Here is a 26,517-nt window from a genome sequence, read left to right on the forward strand (position 1 = left end):
ACAATAAAAAGGAATAAGCAGGGGTGCCAGGGCCTGGCAGCAACCTAAGGCCAGGGATTGAGTATGCCTCGTTCACGCAGAACCTCCAGTGCTGAGCTTGGGGCCCCAGCACAGAGTGGATGCAAGAACATTTGCAGAATGAAAGAACAGACGCGCTTGCTGAACAGCCAAAATCTACACCCTTGTTTATAGTTACTGCAATACTTACCAGGCTTTAGGCCCAGCGCTAAGCCCTTGCATGCATGATCTCATTGATCCTCAACAACAAGCCGGGCATGGTGGCTCATGCCTGTAATCCCAGCACTTTGGGAGGCGGAGGCCACTGGATCACCTGAGGTCAGGAGTTCGAGATCAGCCTGGCCAACATGGTAAAACCCTGTCTCTACTAAAAATACAAAAATAAAAAATTAGCCAGGTATGGTGGTGTGTGCCTGTAATCCCAGCTACTCGGGAGGCTGAGGCAGGAGAATTGCTTAGAACCCGGGAGGCAGAGGTTGCAGTGAGCCGAGATCACACCATTACACTCCAGTCTGGGCGACAGAGCGAGATTTGATCTTACAAAAAAAAAAAAAAATTAAGGCTGGGCATGGTGGCTCATGCCTATAATCTCAGCACTTTGGGAGTCCGAGGCAGGCAGATCCCCTGAGATCGCGAGTTCAAGACCAACCTGACCAACATGGAGAAACCCTGTTTCTACTAAAAACACAAAATTACCCAGGCATGGTGGTGCATGCCTACAATCCCAGCTACTTGGGAGGCTGAGGCAGGAGAATCACTTAAATCTGGGAGGCGGAGGTTGCAGTGAGCAGAGATCATGCCATTGCACTCCAGCCTGGGCAACAATAATGAAACTCTGCCTCAAAAAAAAAAAAAAAAAAAAAAAAAAAACTAAATTCTCTACAATAAAATGGGGGTACTATTTTTTTTTTTTTTTTGAGACGGAGTCTCGCTCTGTCACCCAGGCTGGAGTGCAGTGGCCGGATCTCAGCTCACTGCAAGCTCCGCCTCCCGGGTTTACGCTATTCTCCTGCCTCAGCCTCCCGAGTAGCTGGGACTACAGGCGCCCACCACCTCGCCCGGCTAGTTTTTTGTATTTTTTAGTAGAGAGGGGGTTTCACCGTGTTAGCCTAGATGGTCTCGATCTCCTGACTTCGTGATCCACCCGTCTCGGCCTCCCAAAGTGCTGGGATTACAGGCTTGAGCCACCGCGCCCGGCCGGGGGTACTATTTTTGTCCCCATTTTACAGATTAGGTGATCGGATGTAGTAGTCAGCAGAGGCCTGAGTCAGCTGGTCCCAGGAACTGGAGGCCAAGCTAACTACCACGTTACAGTCTCCAAAGTTGGCCTTGCTCACCGAGAGGGTGTGTGGCAAGGTCACTATGGAGGCTGGTCCTGACTCCTGGTGCCAACTTTGCCCCACCCCCATTCCCCTTGGCCCTACCCACACTCACCTACTCTCTGGGTATGAGGCACCATGCGTGGCACCTGGGTGGAGGCCTGCCTCACACTGCTGATGTGGGCTGGGGGGCGACGAGGCATGACTGGTGGCCGGACCATTGAGGCACCTGGAGGGTAGGCAGCTTGTGGTGCAGACACCACAGAGAGAAAAGTTGGATGGAATGGTGGGAATAATGAGGGTGGCACACTGTGCCTAGAGGCTTCCAGGGCCACCAAGAGAATGGGAAGGGAAACTACAACATTCATAACAGAAATAGGAGTCAATTCACTTAGACCCAGAACTCCAGAAAGGGGGAGTGTAGGAATCTACAATTTCAAATCCAGCTCGTGTCTACCCAGAGCCCCAAACTGCATAAGCACCATGATCGCACACCTTAGTCTCTCAAGACAGTTTCAAGTGAGTGTGCATTTCACTCTTATAGAGGAGGGCCTTTGGTCAATAATACAGCCAGAGGAGTTTCATCTTCTCAGCTTTGCAAGAATTTTCAGAGTCACAAATCAGAGGCATCTTTGGCGATGACTGCTGGTGGCTAGCTGTGTGTCTTTCATTGGTTCACCACTGTGCTTGGTACTTTACACACATCTCATTCAGGCCCATGCTCAGAAGAGGAAACTGAGGCTCAGAGAAGTGAAGTCACCCACCCTGGAAAGTGGCAGAGCCAGGTTTCATCCCTGTGTTATGACTGCCTCATGGGGCCCACACCAATAGGCCAGTCAGAGTGGAAGGGGCTGGGTCACTCACAGGAAGGTCTAGGTGGCTGGGACGTCCACCTGGGAGCAGGCTGGGTGGGTGTCACTGGGCCACAGCCATAGTATGCAGCCTGGGCTGGAGGCTGCATGGGAAAAGAAGATCCAGACTGAGGGACTTGGCAGCAGGGTAGGTGAGAAGCTACAGCTCTTCAGGGACACCATGGCAGGAACTCCACTGGCTCCTGCAGGGACTGGTGAGTCAAGACCCACAAGGCTGAAATGAAAGTTCCTTCCTCCCATCTCAAGATGTCCATTAGCCCTGAATCATCCAGGGCAAAGATTTTAGATTTCAATCTTGGCTCCTTGTCAGCTAGCCCAATGACCTGGATAAAAAGGGTGACATCTTACTCCAACTTGTGCCAGCTTAAGCAACTGCTAAAAGGAGAGGAATGTTCTCACCCTGGTGGCCTTTAATGGGTGACATCTTTCTACTTCCTCTAAGTCCCATGAGGTCCTTTCCCAAACCGTGCTCCTCAGAACATTAACATCCAGGGGAGATGTTAACAGGCATCCCACAAAAAATGACCATCTAAGCTGGGCAAATGCTGGATAATCTGTGCCTATTTTGGAGAGTCTCAGTAGAAATTGGCATCTTAGGGTAGAACAGTATAGGCAGTAAAGAAATTTAGGTCATGGTGGCTCATGCCTGTAATCCCAGCACTTTTGGAGGCCAAGGAGGGCAGATCACTTGAGGTCAGGAGTTCAAGACCAGCCTGGCCAACATGGTGAAACCCTGTCTCTACTAAAAACACAAAAAATTAGCCAAGTGTGGTGGCACGCACCTGTAATCCCAGCTACCTGGGAGGCTGAGGCACAGGAATCACTTGAACCCAGGAGGCAGAGTGTGCAGCGAGCCAAGATATTGTCACTGTACTCCATTCTGGGCAACAGAGCAAGACTCTGTCTCAAAAAAAAAAAAAAAAAAAATTAATTTAATTTTTTAAAAAATGTAGGGCGGAGCACAGTGGCTCACTCCTGTAATGCCAGCACTTTGGGAGGCCAAGGAAGGAGGGTTGCTTGAGCCCAGGAGTTTGAGACCAGCCTGGGCAACATGGCGAGACCCCTTTCTTTAAAATAAACAAAACAATCAGCTGGGCATGGTGGCATGCACTTGTAGTCCCAGCTACTCAGGAGGCTAAAGTGGGAGGATCACTCAAGCCCAGAAATTCAAGGCTGCAGTGAGCCATGATCACGCCATTGCTCTCCAGCCTGGGTAACACGGAGATCCCGCCTCAAAAAAAAAAAAAAAAGAAAAGAAAAATGTAGGTTTATTTTGCTGAACGCAACATTTCCCATACTTGCTGGATCATTGAGAGTCTTTTTCAGCACAACATTCACGAGCTTCTCTCACTGGGAAATGCCATTTGACTAACACTCTCTCTCCCTTTTATAGAGAGGAAAACAAAGACTTCCTCGTGAGTCCTCAGCAGAAGCAAGTTAGAAACCTCCGTTTCCCTAGAACTCTAGTCTTCATGCTCTTCCTGGCCGGGGCAGGGGGCAAGGCTGCGGTGGGAGTTGTGGGCAGGACGTCACCTGGGGCACGGCAGGCAGGAAGTAGCTGGAGGGCTGCTGAAAGGAGCCCAGGAGGGGGTTACTCAGGGTCCGCATGGTGGAGAGGCGTTGCATGTACTGGTTGGTCAAGATGGCCTTCCGCTCCTCTTTGCGCTGGGCCAGTGCCACGTAGAGTGGCTTGGTGCCCACGATGCGCCCGTTCATCTCTGTCACGGCCTTTGTCGCCTCTTCTGGGGAGGAAAAACACACAAAGCCAAACCCCTTGCTGTGGCCACCCTCTGTCATCACCTAAAAGCAAGACAAGACAAGAGCTGCTGGGGTGGGGAAGGAAGGCTCCTGGGGCTGCGCTGCCTCCCTCCTCCCCACGGGACAAGCCCAGCACTGAGCAGGCCCGCGAGAAAGCTGTGATGGAGGGATGTAGCATGCACCCCTGTTTACTAAGCAGTGATAGAGGGATGTAGTGTGCACCCGGTTTACTGAACTGTTTGAGGGATGTAGCGTGCACCCCCATCTATGAGGCCTGCTGCATGCCAGATACTTTACATGTCTTCACACCTCACACATACAATCTCCCAATGCGGGAGGCATCGCGGCTCCCACTTTACAGCCGGGATAAGAGAGACTCAAAAGAGTGACTTATCTGGGGTCACTCAGCTAGTGGTTCGTATGTTAGCCAGGACTCAACCCAACACACTGTTCTGGTAAACTTCTGTTGCCTCTGCTAAGTACCAAGCCAAGTTCTTTAGGAATTTGACAAAGAGGTTCTTGGCCTTTTTGTTAAAATAAACTTTTTACTTTGGAGTAACTTTAGATTTACAGAAAAAGTTACAAAAACAGTACAGAGGTTTGCTGTATATCTTTTTTTTTTTTTTTTTTTTTTTGAGACATAGTTTCACTCTGTCACCCAGGCTGGATTGGAGTGGCGCAATCTCGGCTAACTGCAACCTCAGCCTCCCAGGTTCAAGCAATTCTCCTGCCTTAACCTCCTGGATAGATGGGACTACAGGCATGTGCCACCACACCTGGCTAATTTTTGTATTTTTAATAGAAAGAAGGTTTCACCATGTTGGCCAGGCTGGTCTCAAACTTTCGACCTCAAGAGATCTGCCCGCCTCAGCCTCCGAAAGTGCTGGGATTATAGGCGTCAGTCACCATGCCTCGCCTGCTGTATATCTTTCACCCAGCTTCCCCCAATGTGAACATGGTACATTTTTCAAAACTACAAAATTAACACTGGTGCAATGCTATTAACTATTTTATACCATTAGCTCCTATTAACTACAATGCTATAAACTGAACTCCAGACTTCATTAGAATTTCACTCTTTTTTCCCCTAATATTCTTTTTCTCTTCCAGGACCCAACCCACATGGCATTTAGGGTTTGTCTTTTTTTTTTTTTTTTTTAAATAGATGGGGTCTCACTCTTGTCATCCAGGCTGGAGTACAGTGGTACGATCATAGCTCACTGCAGCCTCAAACTCCTGGGCTCCAGGGATCCTCCTGCTTTAGCCTCCCAAGTAGTTAGGGCTATAGGTACACGCCACCACATCCAGCTAATATTTTTTTTTAAGTTTGTAGAGATCGGCAATCACTATGTTGCCCAGGCTGGTCTCAAGAGATCCTCCTGCCTAGGTCTCCCAAGGTGCAGGGATTACAGGCAGGAGCCATCACACCTGACCCTGGGTTTTTAACCTTTTTTGGGGTCAAGACACTGGCCTGGCTCACACATCCCATAAGGACTAGAGTTATTTTTAAAATCCTCTTTTTTTCTTTTTTCTTTTTTTGCCTTTGAGTCAGGATCTCACTCTGTTACTCAGGCTGCAGTGCCATAGTACAATCTCAACAGCAGCCTCGACGTCCCAGGCTCAAGTGATCCTCTCACCTCAGTCTCCCGAGTAGCTGGGACTGCAGGCACGCCCCACCATGCCTAATTTTGTTCATTTTTCATAAACATGAGGTCTCATCCTGTTGCCCAGGCTGGGCTTGAACTGCTGGAGAGCCCATGCTCTTAATCAGTAATTTTCAAACTGTACTCTGCGACCCTTCAGTGTAGGGGTCTTAACCTGAGGTCCATGGATCCCCCTCAGGGAGGTCATGGATACAATTTAGGGGGTCTGTGAACCTGGACTGGGGAAAAAGTGACATCTTTATTTTCACATTAGCATTTCCTTCTATTATGAATATGGGCAACAACAAAAAAATCCTGCCAGTATTAGCCATGAATTTGTCATGAAGAAAAAGAAAATATTTTCATAGCACATTAATTATTGCTAATCTTGGCTGAGTGCAATGGCTTATGCCTGTAATCCCAGCACTTTGGGAAGCCGAGGTGGGCAGATCGCCTGAGGTCAGGAGTTCGAGACCAGCCTGGCCAACATGGTGAAACCCTATCTCTACTAAAAATATACAAAAATCATCTGGTTATGGTGGCGGGTGCCTGTAATCTCAGCTACCCAGGAGGTTGAGGCAGAACCCGGGTTCTTGAACCTGGGAGGCAGAGGTTGTAGTGAGCCGAGATCATGCCACTGCACTCCAGTCTAGGTGACAGAGCAGGATTTCGTCACACACACAAAAAATAATAATAATAAAAGAAGCACATACTGCTCTCACTTTAGTAATCTATTATATTTTTTCAATATAATTTTTTTTGTAAGCCTAAGAATCTTATTTTATGCATTTAAAAATATTCTTAGGGCCAGATTTGGTGGCTCATACCTATTTTTGGGAAGCTGAGGTGGAAGAATTGCTTGAGCCCAGGGGTTTGAGATCATCCTGGGCAATACAAAAAATAATTAGCCAGGCATAGTGGTGCTCCTATAGTCTCAGCTACTTGGGAGACTGGGACAGGAGATCACTTGAGGCCAGGAGTTGGAGGCTGCAGTGAGCTGTGATGGCACCACTGCATTCCAGCCCGGGCAATAGAGTGAGACTCTGTCTCAAAAAAGTTTTTAAAAATTATTCTTAGAAGGGGTCCACAGGCTTCATCAGACAGCCAAAGGGCCGGGTGCAGGGGCTCACGCCTGTAATCCCAGCACTTTGGGAGGCTGAGGCGGGTGGATCACCTGAGGTCAAGAGTTTGAGACCAGCCTGGCCAAAATAGTGAAACCTCCGTCCCTACTACAAATACAAAAAAATTAGCTGGGCATGGTGGCGGGGGCCTGTAATCCCAGCTACTCAGGAGGCTGAAGCAGGAGAATCACTTGAACCCAGGAGGCGAAGGTCACAGTGAGCCAAGATTGCACCATTGCACTCCAGGCTGGGCAACAAGAGCAAAACTCCATCTCAGATATATATATGTGTGTGTGTGTGTGTGTGTGTATGTATATATATATAGTGTGTGTGTGTGTGTATATGTGTGTGTGTATATATATATATTTAAGAACTTCTGGCAGTCGGTAGTTAATAATGATAAAATTTAGCAAAGCTAACACTTATTCAGAGCTTACCATGAACTTGATAGTGGTATAAGTATTTATATCCATTAATTCCTTTAATTTTCATAATTATTTTTATATAAAACAATATAGGGCAGATGCAGTGGCTCATGCCTGTAATCCCAGCACTTTGGGAGGCTGAGGTAGGAGGACTGCTTGAGCCCAGGAGTTCAAGACAAGCCTGGGCAACATAGCAAGACCCCATCTCTACCAAAATAAATTTTTTAAAAATCAGCTGGGCATGGTGGCACATGCCTGTGGTCCCAGCTACTTGGGAGGCTCAGGTGGGAGGATCACTTGAGCCCAGGAGGTTGAGGCTGCAGCATGCCATGATCACACCACAGCACTCCAGCCTGGGCAACAGAATAAGAACCTGTCTCTCATAAAAAATAATAATAAACCAAAATATATAGAAGTGCATAAGATGGGCCAGGTGCGGTGGCTCACGCCTATAATCTCAACACTTTGGGAGGCCAAGGCGGGCAGATCACCTGAGGTCAGGAGTTCAAGACCAGCCTGGCCAACATGGTGAAACCTCGTCTCTACTAAAAATATAAAAATTAGTAGGGCTTGGTGATGGGTGCCTGTAATCTCAGCTACTCAGAAGGCTGAGGCAGGAGAATCGCTTGAACCTGGGAGGCAGAAGTTGCAGCGAGCCAAGATCGCGCCATTGCACTACAGCCCGGGCAACAAGAAGGAAACTCCGTCTCGAAAAATAAAAATAAAAATTGTATAAGATATATATATAGGCTGGGCATGGTGGCTCATGCTTGTAATCCTAGCACTTTGGGAGGCTGAGGCGGGTGGATCACAAGATCAGGAGTTTGAAACCAGCCTGGCCAACACAGTGAAACCCCATCTCTACTAAACATACAAAAATTAGCTGGGCTTGGTGGAAGGCGCCTGTAATCCCAGCTACTCGGGAGGCTGAGGCAGAATAATCACTTGAACCCAGGAGGCAGTGGTTGTAGTGAGCCGAGATTGCACCACTGCACTCCAGCCTGGGTGACAGAGCTAGACTCCATCACATACACACACACACACAAAAATATATATTTAATCCCCATTTCATACCATTTGTCTTGTTAAAAAGATGGTCACCCCAGGTGTGCCTTAACTCTAAGCAATCCAAATTTACACATTTCCTTTGTTCCAGGAGTCCTCAAGAAGGTCCATCTCCGGACGCTGTATGTAAGGTGTATGATGACTAATTACAACAGTCACTATTTCACTACTTATTGAATGCAGACGCTCTACATGCAGCCTCTTTAGTAGTTCTCAGGACACCTGGAGAGGTGAGCAATGTTGCTCCCACTTTATAGGTGAGTAAACAAGGTCCAAAAAGCAAAGCCACTTGCCTCAGATTCTACAGCTAGGTAATGGTAGGACTGGAGTTTACATTTAAATCTGATTAACTTTAAAATTCCATCTGTCAACCATGTTACTACATCAAATGTGTATGCATTTGCTGGGAAAGAGGACCTATAGCTTTTTATGATGTGTAATCAAATTTACTGATGCCTAATTTACATGTACCACAGCCTTCTCTCACATTTTTCAAAAGGACTTTAACCTAAAAGACAACTTTTTTTGCTCTAAACACAAGGCTCCCTGAAGAATGTTTATAATTGGATTCAATAGCCAAAAGAGAACTTCTAGACCACTTCCTCAGAACCCAAGCATCACATCACTCAGGCGGGTCCCCCTATCCTGTCACTCACACAGATCTCTTTGGAAAATTCCTCATTCCCACTCCAGCTCCCTACCTCCTCACAGCCAAGTCAAACACTGCTGCTACTGCCACTTCTTCCAGGCAGCCCTCCCTCCTGTTCCACTGAACTCCTATAGCTCTGCCTCCCATACTATCCCCATCTTATAATCCATTTGAGTTAGTGATGGGCTGACTTCCTCACTAGACTATAAGCTACTCGAAAGCAAGGATCACATCTGATTTGTTCCTGTTTCCCACAGAGCCTGGTAAAACAACAGGTATTTAAGTATAGTACAGAATGAATAAACACTAGATCATCTTAAAACCATCTGGGCGCCTTTTTTTTTTTTTTTTTTTGAGATGGAGTCTCACTCTGTCGCCCAGGCTGGAGTGCAGTGGTGCCATCTCAGCTCACTGCAAGCTCCACCTCCCGGGTTCACGCCATTCTCCTGTCTCAGCCTCCGGAGTAGCTGGAACAACAGGCGCCTGCCACCATGCCCAGCTAATTTTTTGTATTTTTAGTTGAGATGGGGTTTCACCATGTTAGGATGGTCTCGATCTCCTGATCTCGTGATTCACCCACTTTGGCCTCCCAAAGTGCTGGGATTACAGGCATGAGCCACTGCGCCCGGCCTCTGGGAGCTTTAAAAAACAAAAAAAAAATCCCGGGCCCTACACCCCAGGGAGCCACAGTCCATGCCTGACTCAGGTGTATATATTTAAGAATTGCCCAGGGGGTTGTAATGAGAAGCCAGGGTCGAAAGCCATCCAGTGAGCCCAGTGTCCTTATCTATGAGATGACATCTGCTAAACTCACAGAGCTGCTGAGTAGATGGGCCAGTTGCCACATCTCAGGGGCCTAACAGGGTTGGGCACACAACTGGTGCTCCAGAAATAGGGAAGAACAAACGAAGAATGACGAAGTCCAGCCCTCTCACTTTCCACATGGGAAAACGGAGGCCCAGGAGTGTGATGTCACTGGCAGAGGCCAGACAACAAAAGTCAATGGAAATACTAAGATGTGAATTTCTGGAATCTGGCATACAGTAGGCACTCAATAAATGCCAAGGTTACAGTGAGCCCCAAGTCCAGCTGTGTGACTGGGACTATATTTCTACCCTCTTCCCCTTGAGCCCAGACAAGGCTGCGGATGGGCTACAAGTTCCAACGGGGTCAGCGGAGCCCCAGAAGGGGTAGCCGGCACCAACCCCCTGGAGGCCACTGGGCGAGAGGGCGGAGGGGTGAGGTTGTGGGGGATGGTGATGAGAGGATGGAGGGGAACGCTGCCCTCCAGAGATGCCCCCAGCCCTCACCTTCGCACTGGTAATTACTCCATAGGGAGAGAACTCTTTCCTCAGTTTGTCATCATCAATAGAGTCGTCCAGGTTCTTCACGTACAAGTTCACACCCTGGAAGGAAAGGGAAACTGCTGGATGGCCCCTTCCCCTCCAATCCCAACTGCCTTGGGGAGATCAGGGGGCTGACACAGGCACAAGGGGCACGGGGAGCCCCACCAGCCCAGCCTCCTGCTCCCTGTCTCCCTCAGCACCCAGGTACCCCTATCCCTCAGTGTGCCCATCACATGCAAGCTGTAGCCCCACATCCCGAATTCCCCTGCAGTTCTCACACATCTGCGCTGGTCCCAGCCTCACCACAGCTATTCCCCATTTCACAGATGGGGCCCATGAGGATGCCCCAGGTCCCACGGCAGGCTGAGGTGCAGAGCAAGCTCAAGCCGAGCTCTCCAGATGGTGGATATCGGGCAGCAGGAGGCAGAGCTCCTTGCAGGCCGGCCCATGACCAGACCCCTAACACAGGCAAGCTGCCCCTCTACCGCCTGCTAGCCCAGGAACCTTGGCACTTACTCATGCTGGTGCCAGGTGCCACTCTAAGCTTTCCCATACATTTTGATTTTTTTTTTTTTTTAAGACTTTTTTTTTTAGGCAGATTTTCGCTCTTGTTGTCCAGGCTAGGTGCGATGGTGCAATCTCGGCTCACTGCAACCTCTGCCTCCTGCGTTCAAGTGATTCTTCTGCCTCAGCCTCCCAAGTAGCTGGGATTACAGGCATGTGCAACCAGGCCCAGCTAACTTTGTATTTTTTAATAGAGACGGGTTTCTCCGTGTTGGTCAGGCCAGTCTTGAACTCCTGACCTCAGGTGATCTGCCCACCTCAGCCTCCCAAAGTGCTGGGATTACAGGTGTGAGCCACCACACCAGGCCACATTTAGATTGTTAATCCTCACAACAACCCTGCGTGAAGGAAACTTTTATCCTTATTTTATGGACAAAACTGAAACACAAAGAGTTGCCCCAGATCATATAGTGGCTAAGTGGCAGAGACTGGACAACCCAGGCCGCCTAACTTCAGCATCTGTGTGCCTCACTGTTGAGTGACAGCTGCCTCTAGCACCTTGACTTTTCTCCTTCCAGACCTCCCAAACACAACAGTGTGTGAACACACCGAGAGCAGAGACCACACAGTTGTACAGCATAGCATCCTGCTCTCACAGATCACGTAACAAGTATTTTGTTCTGTGGGTCTGTAAGCCCATGGACACGCTGAATGTACATAAGAGGATGTATGTGTTTCTCAGCCTCAGACCTAGTGACATTTTGTGCCAGACAGTTTCTTGCTGTGGCATTGTCCTGGGCACTGTAGGATGTCTGCCAGCATCCCTGGCCTCTACCCAGTGGATGACAGTAGCACCCCACCACCCACACGACAATGAAAATTCTAGACGTCGCCAAATGTCCCCCAGGAGGCAAAACTGCTTGTCACTGAGAACTACTGAGTATGTGTGCACGTTTTTTTGTGGATGTGTATATTTATATGCCCTTCTCCATGAAGAATCTAGAACTTTTATCAAAAATCTTAGAGGGGGGCCAGGCACAGTGGCTCACGCCTGTAATCCCAGAACTTTGGGAGACCGAAGTGGGCAGATCATCTGAGGTCAGGAGTTCAAGACCAGCCTGGCCAACATGCTGAAACTCTATCTCTATTAAAAATACAAAAACGAGGCCAGGCGTGGTGGCTCACACCTGTAATCCCAGCACTTTGGGAGGTTGAGGCGGGCAGATCACAAGGTCAGGAATTCGAGACCAGCCTGGGCAACATGGTGAAACCCCGTTTCTACTAAAAATACAAAAATTAGTCAGGCATGGTGGCATGCACCTGTAATCCCAGCTACTCAGGAGGCTGAAGCAGAAGAATTGCTTGAACCCGGGAGGCAGAGGCTGCAGTGAGCCGAGATCACACCACTGCACTCCAGCCTGAGTGACACAGCAAGACTCCATCTCAAAAAAACAAAACAAAAACAAAAACAAAACAAAAAAACAAAAATTAGCTGGGCATGGTGGCAGGTACCTGTAATCCCAGCTACTTGGGAGGCTGAGACAGGAGACTTTCTTGAACCCAGGAGGCAGAGGTTGCAGTGAACCGAGATCATGCACTGCACTCCAGCCTGGGCAACAGAGTGAGACTCCGTCTCAAAAAAAAAAAAAAAAAAAAAAAATCTTTGAGGGTTTCACTTCCCAATGAAGTTTTAAATTGCACTGATCTACAATATTCACTTTAATTATTAACTCTATATAATCCAAAGGCTGTCCAACAATCCAACTTTTGGCTGTAACGTATTTGGCCTGATTATTCTCAACCAGGAGTAGGATTTCCTCTAGCGGCATTTGGCAATATGCGGGGTACTTTGGTTGTCTGAGACTAGAGGATGCAACTGGGATTGAGTGGGCCGGGTTGGACGCTAACCAGTCCCACATGAAGGATTATTCTAACCAAAAGGTCCCCAGCACCCCTACTAACCCCTATCATGGTTGGGCTGTGCCCAGTTTCTCACTGTTACAAATCAGGCAGTGGGGACCATCCCATGCTCGTTCGATTCCTGCCTTAAGCCAAATGCCCAGAAGTAGGATGACTAGAAGAAACAGTCACCACTCAGGGCCCCCGACACACAGCTGCTTTCACACAGAAGTGGCTGCCACCAGGAAGCCTGACCTCACCTGGTAACGCCTCAGCCGGTCCTGCTTCATCTGCTCAAACCTGCGCTTCAGTTCATTCTGCCGCTCCACGCGCTTTTGGGCCCGGCCCGCATACAGCAGCCGCCCGCTCACCTCCTTCCCATTCATATGCACCACAGCCTGGGGAGGGGAGGAGGGAACATGCTTGGTAACCACTCAGATGTGGCCCTGGCCCAGGTTCATCTTCTGGATCTAGAGAGGCCACCTGCAAACCGGACTGGCCACACTAGCTGAGAATAATCAGTACCAGGACAAAGGCCATTTAAGTATACCCACTTTGGCTCACGCCTGTAATTCCAGCACTTTGGGAGGCCGAGGGGAATGGATCACCTGAGGTCAGGATTTCAAGACCAGCCTGACCAACACAGAGAAATCCCATCTCTACTAAAAATACAAAATTAGCCAGGCATGGTGGCACATGCCTGTAATCCTAGGTACTCAGGAGGCTGAGGTAGGAGAATCGCTTGAACCTGGGAGGCAGAGGTTGTGGTGAGCCGAGATCACACCATTGCTCTCCAGCCTGAGCAACAAGAGTGAAACTCCGTCTCAAAAAAAAAAAAAAAAAATCGAACTGGGGCTGTATTTTAAAAAACAAAATTGATGGCAAGACACAGTGGCTCACACCTGGTAATCACAGCACTTTGGGAGGCCAAGGTGGCTGGATCACTTGAGGTCAGGAGTTTGAAACCAGCCTGGCCAAATTGGTGAAACCCCATCTCTACTAAAAATACAAAAATTAGCCAGGGATGGTGGCGGGTGCCTGTAATCTCAGCTACTTAGGAGGCTGAGGAGGGAGAATCCCTTGAAACTGGGAGGCGGAGGTTGCAGCGAGCTGAGATCGCGCCACTGCACTACAGCCTGGGCGATAGAGTGAGACTCTGTCTTTTTTTTCTTTTCTTTTTTTGAGACAGTTTCGCTTGGTCACTCAGGTTAGAGTACAGTGGCACGATCTCGGCTCACTGCAAGCGCCACCTCCCAGGCTCACACCATTCTCCTGCCTCAGCCTCCGGAGTAGCTGGGACTATAGGTGCCCGCCACTGTGCCTGGCTAATTTGTTGTATTTTTAGTAGAGACAGAGTTTCACTGTGTTAGCCAGGATGGTCTCGATCTCCTGACCTCGTGATCCACCCAACTTGGCCTCCCAAAGTGCTGCGATTACAGGCATGAGCCATTATGCCTGGCCGACTCTGTCTTAATAAAATAAAAATAAAAATAAAATTGAGATTTGCAAAGTTTCCCATATTTAAAATGTAAATATGGCCAGACACGGTGGCTCACGCCTGTAATCCCAGCACTTTGGGAGGCCAAGGCAGGTGGATCACTTGAGGTCAGGAGTTCAATACCAGCCTGACCAACATGGTGAAACCCCTTCTCTACTAAAAATACAAAAATTAGCCTGGCATAGTGGCAGGCGCCTGTAGTCCCAGCTACTCGGGAGGTTGAGGCGGGAGAATCACCCGAATCCAGGAGGCAGAGGTTGGAGTGAGCCAAGATCATGTCACTGCATTCCATCCTGGGTGACAGAGTGAGACTCCATCTCAAAAATAAATAAATAAAAATAAAATAAAATAAAATGTAAATATTTATATATTCCCATATTTTAAATGTGTATTACTAAGTGAAAGAAGCCAATCTAAGTTACATACTCTCTGTTCCAGAAAAGGCAAAACTACGGAGCCAGTAAAAAGATCATCGGTTGCCAGGGGTTAAGGGGCATGAAGGAATGAAGAGATGGAGCACAGGGGATGTTTAAGGCACTGAAAGTACTCTGCATGATACCGTAATAGTGGACACATGTCATCATGCATTTGTCCAAACCCCTAGACTCTACACCAAAAGTAAATCCTAATGTAAACTTGGGACTGTGTGTTAATGACGTGTCAAAGTAAGTTAATCACTCGTAACAGATGTAACCCTTGGGAGCAGGACATTGATAATGGCAGAGGCTGTTCATGTGTGGGGCCATGGGGTATACAGAAGACTTCCGTACCTTCCACTAAACATTGCTCTGAACCTAAAACTACATTTAAAAAAGAACTTAAAAAAATTAGGTTCTAACTGCAACTACACATGGATCATTTGAACCAAGCAGCAAGCATAATTCTTTCATAATGGCATGACAGCATCGTCAACATCCTTACTTTGAGTTGTATTTCATGGCACAAAATAATCCTCTTTGCTAACTGTGAGAGCCTTTTTGTGTGTGAAGATGGCGTTTCGCTATTTTTGCCCAGCTGGTCTCGAACTCCTGAACTCAAACAGTCTTCCCACCCAGCCTCCCCAAGTGCTAGGATTACAAGCATGAGCCATCACATCTGGACAGTTTTTTAAAAATTAGAGACAGGGTCTTGCTATGCTGCCCAAGCTGGACTCAAACCACTGGGCTCAAGGGATCCTCCTGCTTCAGCCTCCCATGTAGGCCGAGATTACAGGTGCACACCACCACACCTGGTGGAAACTGATTTAAGTGGTCAGTTCACAAGTAAATATTTTTATATAATCATGACTTTTGCATCCCTACCTAAATATTCAGTTCTGCAAACCTCAGGGCTAGAAGTCACCAAAGAAGAAAGAAGCCCTTGGCGTTTGCACCACAGGAAGGAAGGGCTCTGCCTGCTTGTAGGACTCTCCCACTCTCTTGGCTTAGGCCGGGGAGGGACTTTCATCCCCTCCACAGGCAACTGGGACCCTCTTCTTAGTCCCAGCTCAGTCCCCCTGCCGCAGAACAGAGCCATGGGGAGGCTCCTACCTTCTGGGCTTCCTCATGCTTCTCAAAGTTGACAAAGCCAAAGCACCGCGAGTGACCGCTGTTGTCCCTCATCACCTTCACACTCAACATCTTCCCTGTAAAGGACCAACCTGGCTCAAAGGGGAGTCTGGGAAGTCCTCAGGAGACCCCAGGAGGGCCCCTCCCCACTACCAAACTTTGGAGGGGAAGAGGAAAAACAGTGATACCCCCACTCCCTTGGGGACACACCCACCAAACTGGGAGAAGAGGTCCTGCAGGCCTTGCTCGTCCACATCCACCGGGAGGTTCTTCACGTAGATATTGGTGAACTCCAGGGCCCGCGCCCCCAGCTCCGCCTCCCGCTCCCGTCGAGACTTGAAGTGGCCCACAAAGCTGTGGACACACCACAGTGGCTGATGGCTGTGGACAGCTACCAGTCATCAGCCACCCCCATGCCAACTCCCGCTTAACTGCTGCCCTTCTCTAGGCTTACATATCCCTCATCAGGAAACTGGGTAGGACAAAACTCCTTAGAATATCCCCAAGGCCTGGCTACCTCCAACAGCCAAGATATTATATTATATTCCAGAACTTGTCCCCAGCAGAAGGTTAAGAAGATTTCATTCTTATGACAAACGCACACGTAACTACTACTATATATCAGGCAGCTGAGAGCACAGAAGAATGAGCCTGGGAGTCAAACAGACAAGGGCTTGAATCCTCACTCTGCAGTTGCCTAGCTGTGTGATCCTGGGCAAGTTACTTAACCTCTCTGAGCCTCAGAGCTCATTGCTGGAAAATTGGGACTCAAATTCTCATCATAGGGCTTGGCTTATTGACATGTATTGGGTGTACTGGGGAAGCAAGGGTAAGTGAATTAGACGCAGTTAATGCTAGTGTTGCTATGGGGGGCATTGATTAAAATCACTTAAATACAAGATTAATTTTATTTTTACTTATTATGTTTTTGACACTGAGTTTCACTCTATCACCCAGGCTGGAGTGCAGTGGTGCGATCTCAGGTCACTGCAAGCTCCACCTCCCGGGTTCAAGCGATTTGCCTGCCTCACTCAGCCTCCCGAGTAGCTGGGATTACAGGCATGTGCCACCACACATGGCTAATTTTTGTATTTTGGGTAGAGATGGAGTTTTACCGTGTTTTCCAGGCTAGTCTTGAACTCCTGACTTCAGGTGATTCGCCCTCCTTGGCCTCCCAAAGTGCTGGGATTACAGGTGTGAGCCACCGCACCCAGTCACAAGATTAATTTTAAAAGATCATTTCCTAGTTCATGTGAACACATCTAGGAAAGTATCCCAGATTTTAAAAATGAAAATAAAATCTGATGGTATTTTTAGCACGTTTAGCACAAAGTTGTACCAGGCACCACAATTTGAAGAAAACTGAGTGGCAAAGGTAAACTTGAGTAAATTGGAGCTAACAAGAGTATTCTTCTGAGCACTGGGAAAGCCCACTGAGATTTGTTTGACAGGTTGACTGGACCCTGCCCCGAGTAACCCTGGACAAAATAACTCTCAGTGCATCCCCCAGCTCAAAGCCACCTTCTCTCCATGGGCCTGACCATGGGGGCTGGCCCCTCAGATGAGCAAAATAAAAATTCTGGGCAGGGAACAGCCAGAGGCAGATTCTCTCCAGCATCTGCCTCTCAGTTTTCCCATCTGTGTAGTGGGGATGATATCAAAGTTAATGGTAGGATGAGAGCAAGCTAAGCATATGCCTACTTTTCTTTCCGCCAAAATCTCATGAAACAACACAAAAGGTTTAAAGAAAAAGCCAGGCGTGGTAGCTCGTGCCTGTAATCTCAGCACTTTAACACTTTAGGAGGCTGAGGCAGGAGGATCACTTGAACCCAAGAGTTCAAGACCAGCCTGGGTAAAAAAGTGAGACCCCATCTCTACAAAATAATAAACAATAAAAAAATTAGCCAGGTGTGGTGGCATGTGGTCACCTGTGGTCCCAGCTACAAAGGAGGCTGAGACAGGAGGATTACTTGAGCCAAGGAGGTCAAGGCTGCAGTGAGCTGTGTTTGTGCCATGTGTATCTAGCCTGGGCTACCTAGCAAGACCCTGTCACACACACATACACCCCATACTGAGAAGGCTGGAAAACAGATGAAAACACTGAGTCCATTGATGATATGACCATTAGCCAGTCCCTCTAGAATTTTAAAATCACCACTTCCTTTACCACTCAGAACAATCCTCTAATGCAGATTATCAGCTCCATCTTTATGTCAGGAAAGAGTCCCTTAAGAGGGTGAGCAGCTGCTCTGAGGTTGCACTTCTAGGAAGGCTGCCTGCCACTCAAGTGCCTGGTGCCCATTAGCAACTCGAGGGTAGCATCGATTCCAAGTCAGTGGTGCCATGCTTCTGTCCCTGTAGCCTCCACCCTCCCTCGGGCCCAGCCACTCACACTTTGCGGTCATTCAGCAGCATCCCGTTCATGGTGTTGATGGCCTGCTGCGCGGCCTCGTGGGTCTCAAAGTGGACAAAGCCAAAACCCCGGGAGCCATGCTCGTCACACTCCACCTGGGCCACAGGGAGGAAGGACAGGAAGAGTACTGACAGAGGGTTCAGGTAGAAAGGAATGGCAAAGGTGATCATGACCAGTCTCTGCATGCCTGCTGTGTGCATGGAAAAGGCAATCCTGCATGTTAGGGATGGGATACGGAAGCTCAGAGAGTGCCACCACTCAAGTTAACGGATTAAGGAAGGCCGGGTGTGGTGGCTCACGCCTGTAATCCCGGCACTTTGGGAGGCCGAGGCGGGCATATCACTTGAGGTCAGGAGTTGGAGACCAGCCTGGACAACATGGTGAAACCCTGTCTCTATTAAAAATACACAAAATTAGCCGGATGTGGTGGCGGGTGCCTGTAATCCCAGCTACTCAGGAGGCTGAGGCAGGGGAATTGCTTGAACCCAGGAGGCGGAGGTTGCAGTGAGCTGATGTCGCACCACTGCACTCCATCCTGGGTGACAGAGTGAGACTCTGTGTCAAAAAAAATAAAAAGAGAAAAGAAAAAACAGATTTAAGAGGGAGAGCGCCCTCACAATGAACACAGGTTTCATCTATACTGCATACCGGCTTTTGATTGTCTTCCTAAGGCAATGGGCAAAAGGGTTAGGGTCAAACCCTCATATCTGCATCCGTGTTTCTATCAAGAAACTAGAAACAACCTGGGTATTCATCAAGGGGGGGCCTTGATGGTACATTCACACCAGTATACTGCACGTGCAGAGTTGAAGAGAATGTGGTTGGTTACATGGCTGACAGTCTTGTTTAAAAAAAAAAAAAAATCGGCCGGGCGCGGTGGCTCAAGCCTGTAATCCCAGCACTTTGGGAGGCCGAGATGGGTGGATCACGAGCTCAGGAGATCGAGACCATCCTGGCTAACATGGTGAAACCCCATCTCTACTAAAAATACAAAAAAATTAGCCGGGCGTGGTGGCAGGCGCCTGTAGTCCCAGCTACTCGGGAGGCTGAGGCAGGAGAATGGCGTGAACCCAGGAGGCGGAGCTTGCAGTGAGCCGAGATAGTGCCACTGCACTCCAGCCTGGGTGACAGAGCAAGACTCCGCCTCAAAAAAAAAAAAAAAAAAAAAAAAAAAAAAAAAAAAAAAATCCATTCAGGCTAAAGTAGGCATCTACACATTGGAAATTTTGAAAAAGACACATAAAATGTATTAATACTACTTTTGGGGAGTAGGGCTGAAAGAAATGGAGTCTTCTTTTTCACTTTCTTCCCTTCCACATTGTTTAAACTTTGCCAATTCATGAATTACTGCAACAACAAACTCATTTCAATTTTTCTTTTTTTTGAGAAGGAGTTTCACTCTTGTTGCCCAGGCTGGAGTGCAATGGCACAACCTTGGCTCACCGCAACCCCCGCCTTCCAGGTTCAAGCGATTCTCCTGCCTCAGCCTCCCGAATAGCTGAGATTACAGGTACATGCCACCATGCCTGGCTAATGTTTTTTATTTTTAGAGATGGAGTTTCACCATGTTGGCTAGGCTGGTCCCGGACTCCTGACCTCAGGGGATCCACCCACCTTGGCCTCCCAAAGCGCTGGGATTACAAGCTTGAGCCACCACACCTGGCCTCATCTTTTTTTTTTTTTTTTAAAGATGCACAACATCCTATTCCCATTCTGTAACCCTCCTAACTCAGGTCAACAGGACAGAACTTGAGAACGGGGAAAGACCTTCTAGTTCATGTAGTCCCCATCCCTCTTGTTGAACTCACAGAAAGACCACTAACCCCCACTTCAAGGTGACTGTGGCTCCACTCATCCCTGTGGCTACAGGCTCAGCTCAGCTAGTGGCATTTTCTGCCTGGATAACAAGCACTGCCTCCCAGCCTAGCTTCCACACTACCACTGGGATGCTCTTTCTAAAAAGTGATTCTGACCACATTTCTTCAGTCTCTAGTAGCTTCTATCCACAGAACTATATCAACTTGGCATTTGAGGCTCCCCAATGGGTCCTGCACAACAAGTCTTGCTTCCAAACCCATGCCTTGCACATACCCCTCCACCTCTCATACTGAAACGGGGTTCTTCCACTTTCAACTCAAGCCTCAGATCGGTCATTCGGATTTAATCACATTGACTGGGTCCCCACTGTGGGTCAAGAACCTGCTAAGGGCATTACATACCTCCCTTGTTATCTATGCCACGAGAATCCTTCCAAGCACCTCTTAACCCCTGAGCCCCAGAGGGAAAATGAGAATAAATGACTTGTCCAGGATCAGCCAACAGAATTAATTCTTTGATTATTATAGTTATCACTGAGAAGCTGCAGTGTGCCAGGTACCCTTTTAAAAGGAGTATACATGTATGCAGAAAACCTAACACACAGAAAGTACGTGATAAATCTGCCATTATTATTGTGAAGAACTTAATACACAAGTGAAGAGTCTGTTTCTTCCTTTGATCCTCAAAGACAGGAAATGGCCCCGTCTCTTTGTCACAGATAACCCTTAGTGCATTGCTACATCTCCTGAAGTCTACCTGCTCCTCTGAGCCACAGGGATAGCCTCCTATTGACCAAGAATTTGAGGGCCCTTATTGAGAACTTAAGGATTATGCTTGGCACACAGTAGCACTTGATGAAAGTTCTAACACATAGGCTACAAAAACTATCCCCATCCTCCATAGAATACCAGACGCTCCAAAGGCTACAAGGTAATCGATCAACCATCCTCATAAAATCTAGAGGCAGAACACCCAGGTTTAAGTCCTCTGTTCCAGACATACTGACCTGCTATATGGCCGCTGATCCTCAACATCTTCATATAGAAAGTCAGAGAAATAATCAGAATCCTTCTCAAATGATATACATCCATTGGCTCAACAGATATTTATTGAGCACCTAATATGTGTCACATCTTATTCTAAGTATTGGGATACAATAATGACTAAGAACAAGATCACTGATGGAACTTACATCTAATGTAAGAGAATCTTAAAAACAAGATTTAATCACTTGATTGCCGTGATGACCCCAATTAACGGCCTTCCTGTAGCCACACCCTTCATCCTATAATTTCTACTCCCCTCTCACTTTGAATGTGGGTTGGTCTTGTGACTCACTTTGGTCAATAGAATGTAGTGAAAGTGGCCAGGTGCGGTGGCTCATGGCTGTAACCTCAGTACTTTGGGAGGTCAGGAGTTCGAGACCAGGCTGGCCAACATGGTGAAACCCACCCTGTCTCCACTAAAAATACAAAAATTAGCCAGGCATGGTGGCTCACACCTGTAATCCCAGCTACTCAGGAGGCTGAGGCAGGAGAATCGTTTGAACTCAGCAGGCTTGAACTCAGGAAGTTGCAGTAAGCTGAGATCGCGCCACTGTACTCCAGCCTGGGCAACAGAATGAGACTGCATCTCAATTAAAAAAAAAAATGTAGTGGAAGTGATGGTTTCAGTTCTGCATTCAGTTCTCAAGAGGCCTGGTGTGCTTCCACTCTTGTTTTCTGAGCCCCTGCCATTGCCATGAGAATAGCCTGGACTAGCCTGCTGGAGGACAAAAGCCAATAGGGAGGAAAGCTGAGATGTTTCAGCCGACAGCCAGCCACTCCCTCATATACCCAGTGAGAGCTCCCACTCAGCTTTCAGTGGGCATAGGAGGGAACCCAGTCAAGACCAGAAGAACTGCCCAGCTGAACTTTGCCCATTGCCAACTGTGGAATTACGAGCTAAATAAATGATTGTTGTTGATAGCCACTAAATTTGAGGGTTGTTACCCAGCGAGAGCTGACTGATACACAAGTAATGTCTAATCATTCATGGAAGATGAAACTGAAAGAACGGCTACCATTCAGGTGCTTGCTGTTCCTGAAACTTGACTGAAAGGACCTTGTAAACTATAAAGTGAGGTGTTGCTTGTCATCCCTCAACCAGGCAGGTAGTTGACACTGATCCACCCAAAGATGTACACCCTTCATCCTCTACCTTGCAGGAGAGGATGTTCCCAAAGGTGGAGAAGGTATCATATAAAGCTTTGTTGTCAATGGAGTCCTCCAGGTTCTTGATGAAGATGTTGCCCACACCTGACTTGCGAAGTCCTGGGTCTCGCTGGGACCACATGATGCGAATAGGCTGGCCTTTGAGCATTTCAAAGTTCATTGTGTCCAGTGCCCGCTCCGCTGGACAGAAGGAAGAGGAGAGAAATGAGCAAGTTAAGGGAATTTTCTTGCCTTGATCGCCCACCCCTCCGGGTGCTTAACTGGGAGTCAAAAAAAGAGAAAGTCATTGTCTGGGTCCCACCTGAGATAAAAGCCTGAAGGCTCAAGAAAGATAAGCTGAGAATTAAGTGTGTATGGTGCTCTCCCCACCTTCCAGTTATGATCTCATTCAACTCCCTGTAGCCACATGAGCATGGACTCCTGCCCCCATTTTACAGATGGGAAAACTGAGACTAAGAAACAGGAAAGGTCTGTGGCCGTGTCAGGTCTATTCTGGCTTCTAAAGTACACTGAGTGGATAAGAATGTCCACATGAGGTGGGTGGATCACGAGGGCAGAAGATGGAGATCTTCCTGGCTAACACGGTAAAATGGTAAAACCCCGTCTCTACTGAAAAAATACAAAATATTAGCCGGGCGTGGTGGCGGGGATGTGTAGTCCCAGCTACTCGGGAGGCTGAGGCAGGGGAATGGCATGAACCCAGGAGGGGGAGCTTGCAGTGAGCCGAGATCGCACCACTGTACTCCAGTCTGGGCGAAAGAGCAAGACGCCATCTAAAAAAAAAAAATAAAAGAATGTCCATATGACAAGGGGTGGCAGCACTTTGAGGAAATTAAAACTCAGAGGTGCTGCAGGGCAGAGCTGAGGTTTCCTCTCAAGCAGTCAGGTTCTGGGGAAAGTGAACATGACCTCTCTGAGCCTGCTCCTCACCTGTAAAGGGGGAATGATGATACTATTACCTACTTTTCCTAATAAAGGGAGATATTACCCACTACCAGGTTGTTGGAGGGACTGAAAAATAAAGAAGATATTCAAGGTGCCTTGTTTGTAACTTTGTACCTGACACAACATCATGTCTGTCTCAAAACAGCAGCCAATGCCCAGCCTCCGGCCACTGCTGCAGCCTGTATCCCTCCCGGTGATACATGTGACCTGTTTCAGGGAGTCTACTAGCGCAGAGACCTGGAGAGGGGCTGTGGGGAACACAGTGGAGCAAGTTTCAGGAAGCCCGGCTTCTCCACCTAGTCTTATCATAAATACACGGGGACAAAATCCTTCTCTCTGCAGCGAGGTTTCCATCTATGAGGTGGGGCAAAAAAATCAAGTCCCACTTCATTCACAGGGCTTGGAGGAAGGGAGGAAGACAGGAAGAGGCAGGAGGTGGTGCAAAGCAGAGCAAAGAGAAAGGTGTCCAGGAATCCAGCTCAATAAGGGGCGGGGAACAGGCCCCGCGGAACAACCCCTTCCCCAGCAAATCACCCACTCGGGGAAGGGCCTGGTCCACCCAGGCGGCCTGGCGCAAGGGATCCTTCTAGTGGACTCCACTGGGGCAGGCATTTTTTGGGATTCTGGAGTCTTAGGTCAGAGTGTTAAAGGCACTATTTTGTTGTTGTTGTTGTTGTTTTTGAGATGGAGTCTCGCTCTGTCGCCCAGGCTGGAGTGCAATGGCGCGGTCTCGGCTCACTGCAACCTCTTGCTCCCGGATTCAAGCGATTCTCATGCCTCAGCCTCCTCAGCAGTTGGGACTACTGGCGCCAGCCGTCATGCCCAGCTATTTTTTGTATTTTTAGTAGAGACAGGGTGTCGCTCTCTTGGCCAGGCTGATCTCAAACTCCTGACCTCAAGTGATCTGCCCTCCTCGGCCTCCCAAAGTGCTGGGATTACAGGCGTGAGCCACCGCGCCCGGCCTTATATATATATTTTTTTTAAGGTTATCACTTAAGAGCGTTTACGAGGTAACAAGTGATACAAGAGATAACGTCATAGACACCAGTTCTCCATTCTTTATGCTATCGGAGAATAAGCCTTAGCCCCATTTTGCAAATGAAAAGGTGCGGAGGGTGAAGCCTTGCCCAAGCTCACACCCTAGTGGCAGAACGCCCTTGAAACCCGGTGCTCTTATCTTCGTCCCTCCACTCTCAACAGAAGTGCAAAGGACGAGCTCTAATCAATGCTACCAGCTCTGAGAAAGCGGCCTTGCGGCCTGGAGGCAGCGGTTTTTCAGAGCCCGTGCAGGTAGAGGCGCCCAGTGCGGATCTCACCTAGCGCTGGGAAAGGCCTGAGCCCAAGGCTGGGCTCTCCTGCCTCCCCGCTCACCAGCTGTGTCGCCTTGGGCATCTTCCTCACCAGGTGCTTTGAATCTCTCATCCTCACAAGCACTCTATAAGGCGGCTAGGACCCCCAATTTCCAGACAGGCATCTGAAGCTCAGAATGGTCGAGTAACTTGCCCAGAGTCACACAGCTGCTGGGCTTCTATCTCTGGTCCGCCTGACCCCTCAAAGCCTGTATCTGTTTTCACTCGGCCCTAATCTCTCTCCTCTGCAGAGGAATAGCAGTAAGCCACACTAATTACCAATTCCCGTCTCAGGGGCCAGGCCTCTGCCAACGCCTTGTTATCTTTGAGCCTCAGTTTCCCCGGCTGCAAAGTGTAAGATTAAAGCGCAAGGGGCCCAGTTCCGGCTTCTGTCTGTCCGCCTGCCTGTCCATCGGTCCGTCCCCTCCCGCCCCATGCCCCATTCCCGGGGCTCACCGTCCGCGGGCTGCTGGAAGTTGATGTAGGCGTAGCCCAGCGAGCGCCGGGTGGCCACATCGCGGCACACGCGGATTGACAGGATGGGGCCGGCGGGAGAGAACTTCTCATAGAGCATGGCCTCCGTCACGTCGGGGTGCAGATCGCCCACGTAGAGCGAGGCGAGCGGGTAGCCGGAGCCGCTGGCGTTCATGGTGGGCAGGGGGCCGGGGCTGCGGGGCAAGCAGGAGCCGGGTCACCCAGGGGCCCCGCGCTCACGCGGGCGTGAGCCCTCCTTGCCGGGCGCGGGCCAGCCCCTTCCCTTTACCGCCCCCGGGTCCCTGCGCACCAATCGTGGGCGCGCTCGGACGCCCCTCCCCGGGATCCCTCCTGGGCCCGCACCCCACCTGCGAGCACTTGGGGATCTAAAAGCTACAGGTGGGGACACCTCTGACCCCGCCCTGGGAGGCGGGATAAGCCTTCAACCTGGACTTGAGCAGGGCTGCGCGCACTTGAATGGAGCTCTCAAAACCCCCCGTTTTAAAAGGACCGGGACTGGGCCGAGGAAAGGACGCAGGGGATTGGGTTCTAACCCCGGAATAGGTCATCGTCTTTCTGAACCCGTTTCCCTTCTCTGTAAAATGGGAATGGCTCCCTCCTGACAAGAATGAAGGGAGACCCAGACCGCGCTTTTTGCGTTAATTCCAAACAGGCCACTGTTTCAAAGCTTGTGTAGAGAATTTTATCCTGCTCCATTGAAGATGTCTTCCTCCAAAGACTCTGATCCAGTCCCACCGTTTCTCACCAAGGACGGAAATGGCTTTGAGAGGTGAGAACTGGAGACCACTAAGGCCTTTCTTGGTACTGGCTCATATTACCAAGACCCCTTCCTGGGATATTCCCTGTCCCTCTGCTAAGCCATTACACATCCATTTTACCAGGGAGGTTCACTGAGTTACTTGTGGCTCAGCCTAAATGCGGACAGTTGGGACCTAATATCAGAGCAAGACCTAAACAGCAAGACTGTCGATTTGAGCTTGCAGCGTCACTCTATCTGTGGTATAGGGACATTAAAAACAAGTCAACTACTCCATTGAACACCAATACTTCACTTTTCCTCTGATAGGACTTTCCTGGTCTCACTGATCCAACAATGCAGGTACGCCCCCACTAACCTTTGGTTGAGTGTGGCTTCAACAGGTGGAACAGCTCCCAAACTAGGGACAGAAGGTGCCCATCTGGCTGTCCAGCCTCAGAGTGGCAAGGAAGCACTAATTCTAATCTTGGGCTAAAAAAAGACCTCTCTATCCTGATATTTTTCTCTCCTTGTGGTAGTGTGGATGTTTCCAGAAGGGGCAAATCCCGTGAGGAACCAGCTCTGCAGGCCACCATACATTATGAGGACAGGTGAGACGCCAGCTTGGTGATGACCAAGCCTTATGCAACCATAGGTTACATATTTCACTGGCTTGGTTGTATCTCAGGGTTAAAAAATGGGGAAGGGATGGGGGGCTTGAATACAATGCAAGGTAACTGTCCATACGAAATCTTAGAAGTCACTAAAGAGGACCCAATACATGCATGGTTTGGTGTGGAAGGTAGAGAGATACCAAGTAACGGGTGGAAAGAGCCTGTTTAATTAATGGTAATTTCTTCCCCTGTATAACACCTTGACTTCTG

The 26,517-nt window shown here is 48.9% G+C and overlaps 1 protein-coding gene across 4 annotated transcripts in view; it reads right to left on the reverse strand.

Moving 5' to 3' along the window:
• PABPC1L (poly(A) binding protein cytoplasmic 1 like) overlaps window positions 1-26,320 on the reverse strand; it is a 31,917-nt gene extending 5,597 nt beyond the window's left edge. The window contains exons 1-10 of one of the 4 annotated variants that reach the window (XM_037982737.2): window positions 24,859-26,320; window positions 22,095-22,288; window positions 18,057-18,172; window positions 15,879-16,018; window positions 15,647-15,741; window positions 12,880-13,017; window positions 10,181-10,276; window positions 3,743-4,009; window positions 2,202-2,292; window positions 1,453-1,581 (exon numbers count right to left, since the gene is read on the reverse strand). In XM_037982737.2, coding sequence (XP_037838665.2) covers window positions 1,453-1,581; window positions 2,202-2,292; window positions 3,743-4,009; window positions 10,181-10,276; window positions 12,880-13,017; window positions 15,647-15,741; window positions 15,879-16,018; window positions 18,057-18,172; window positions 22,095-22,288; window positions 24,859-25,051 — 1,459 coding nt within the window. In that variant the 5' untranslated portion in view covers window positions 25,052-26,320. Of the gene's footprint in view, window positions 1-1,452; window positions 1,582-2,201; window positions 2,293-3,122; window positions 4,010-10,180; window positions 10,277-12,879; window positions 13,018-15,646; window positions 15,742-15,878; window positions 16,019-18,056; window positions 18,173-22,094; window positions 22,289-24,858 lie in introns of those variants that run through there. The other 3 variants (XM_073006319.1, XM_008016326.3, XR_012089299.1) reach the window with 3 other exon arrangements.
• Window positions 26,321-26,517: the final 197 nt, after the last annotated feature.

This window comes from Chlorocebus sabaeus, chromosome 2 (assembly GCF_047675955.1).
Source record: "Chlorocebus sabaeus isolate Y175 chromosome 2, mChlSab1.0.hap1, whole genome shotgun sequence".
Classification (NCBI taxonomy): domain Eukaryota; kingdom Metazoa; phylum Chordata; class Mammalia; order Primates; family Cercopithecidae; genus Chlorocebus; species Chlorocebus sabaeus.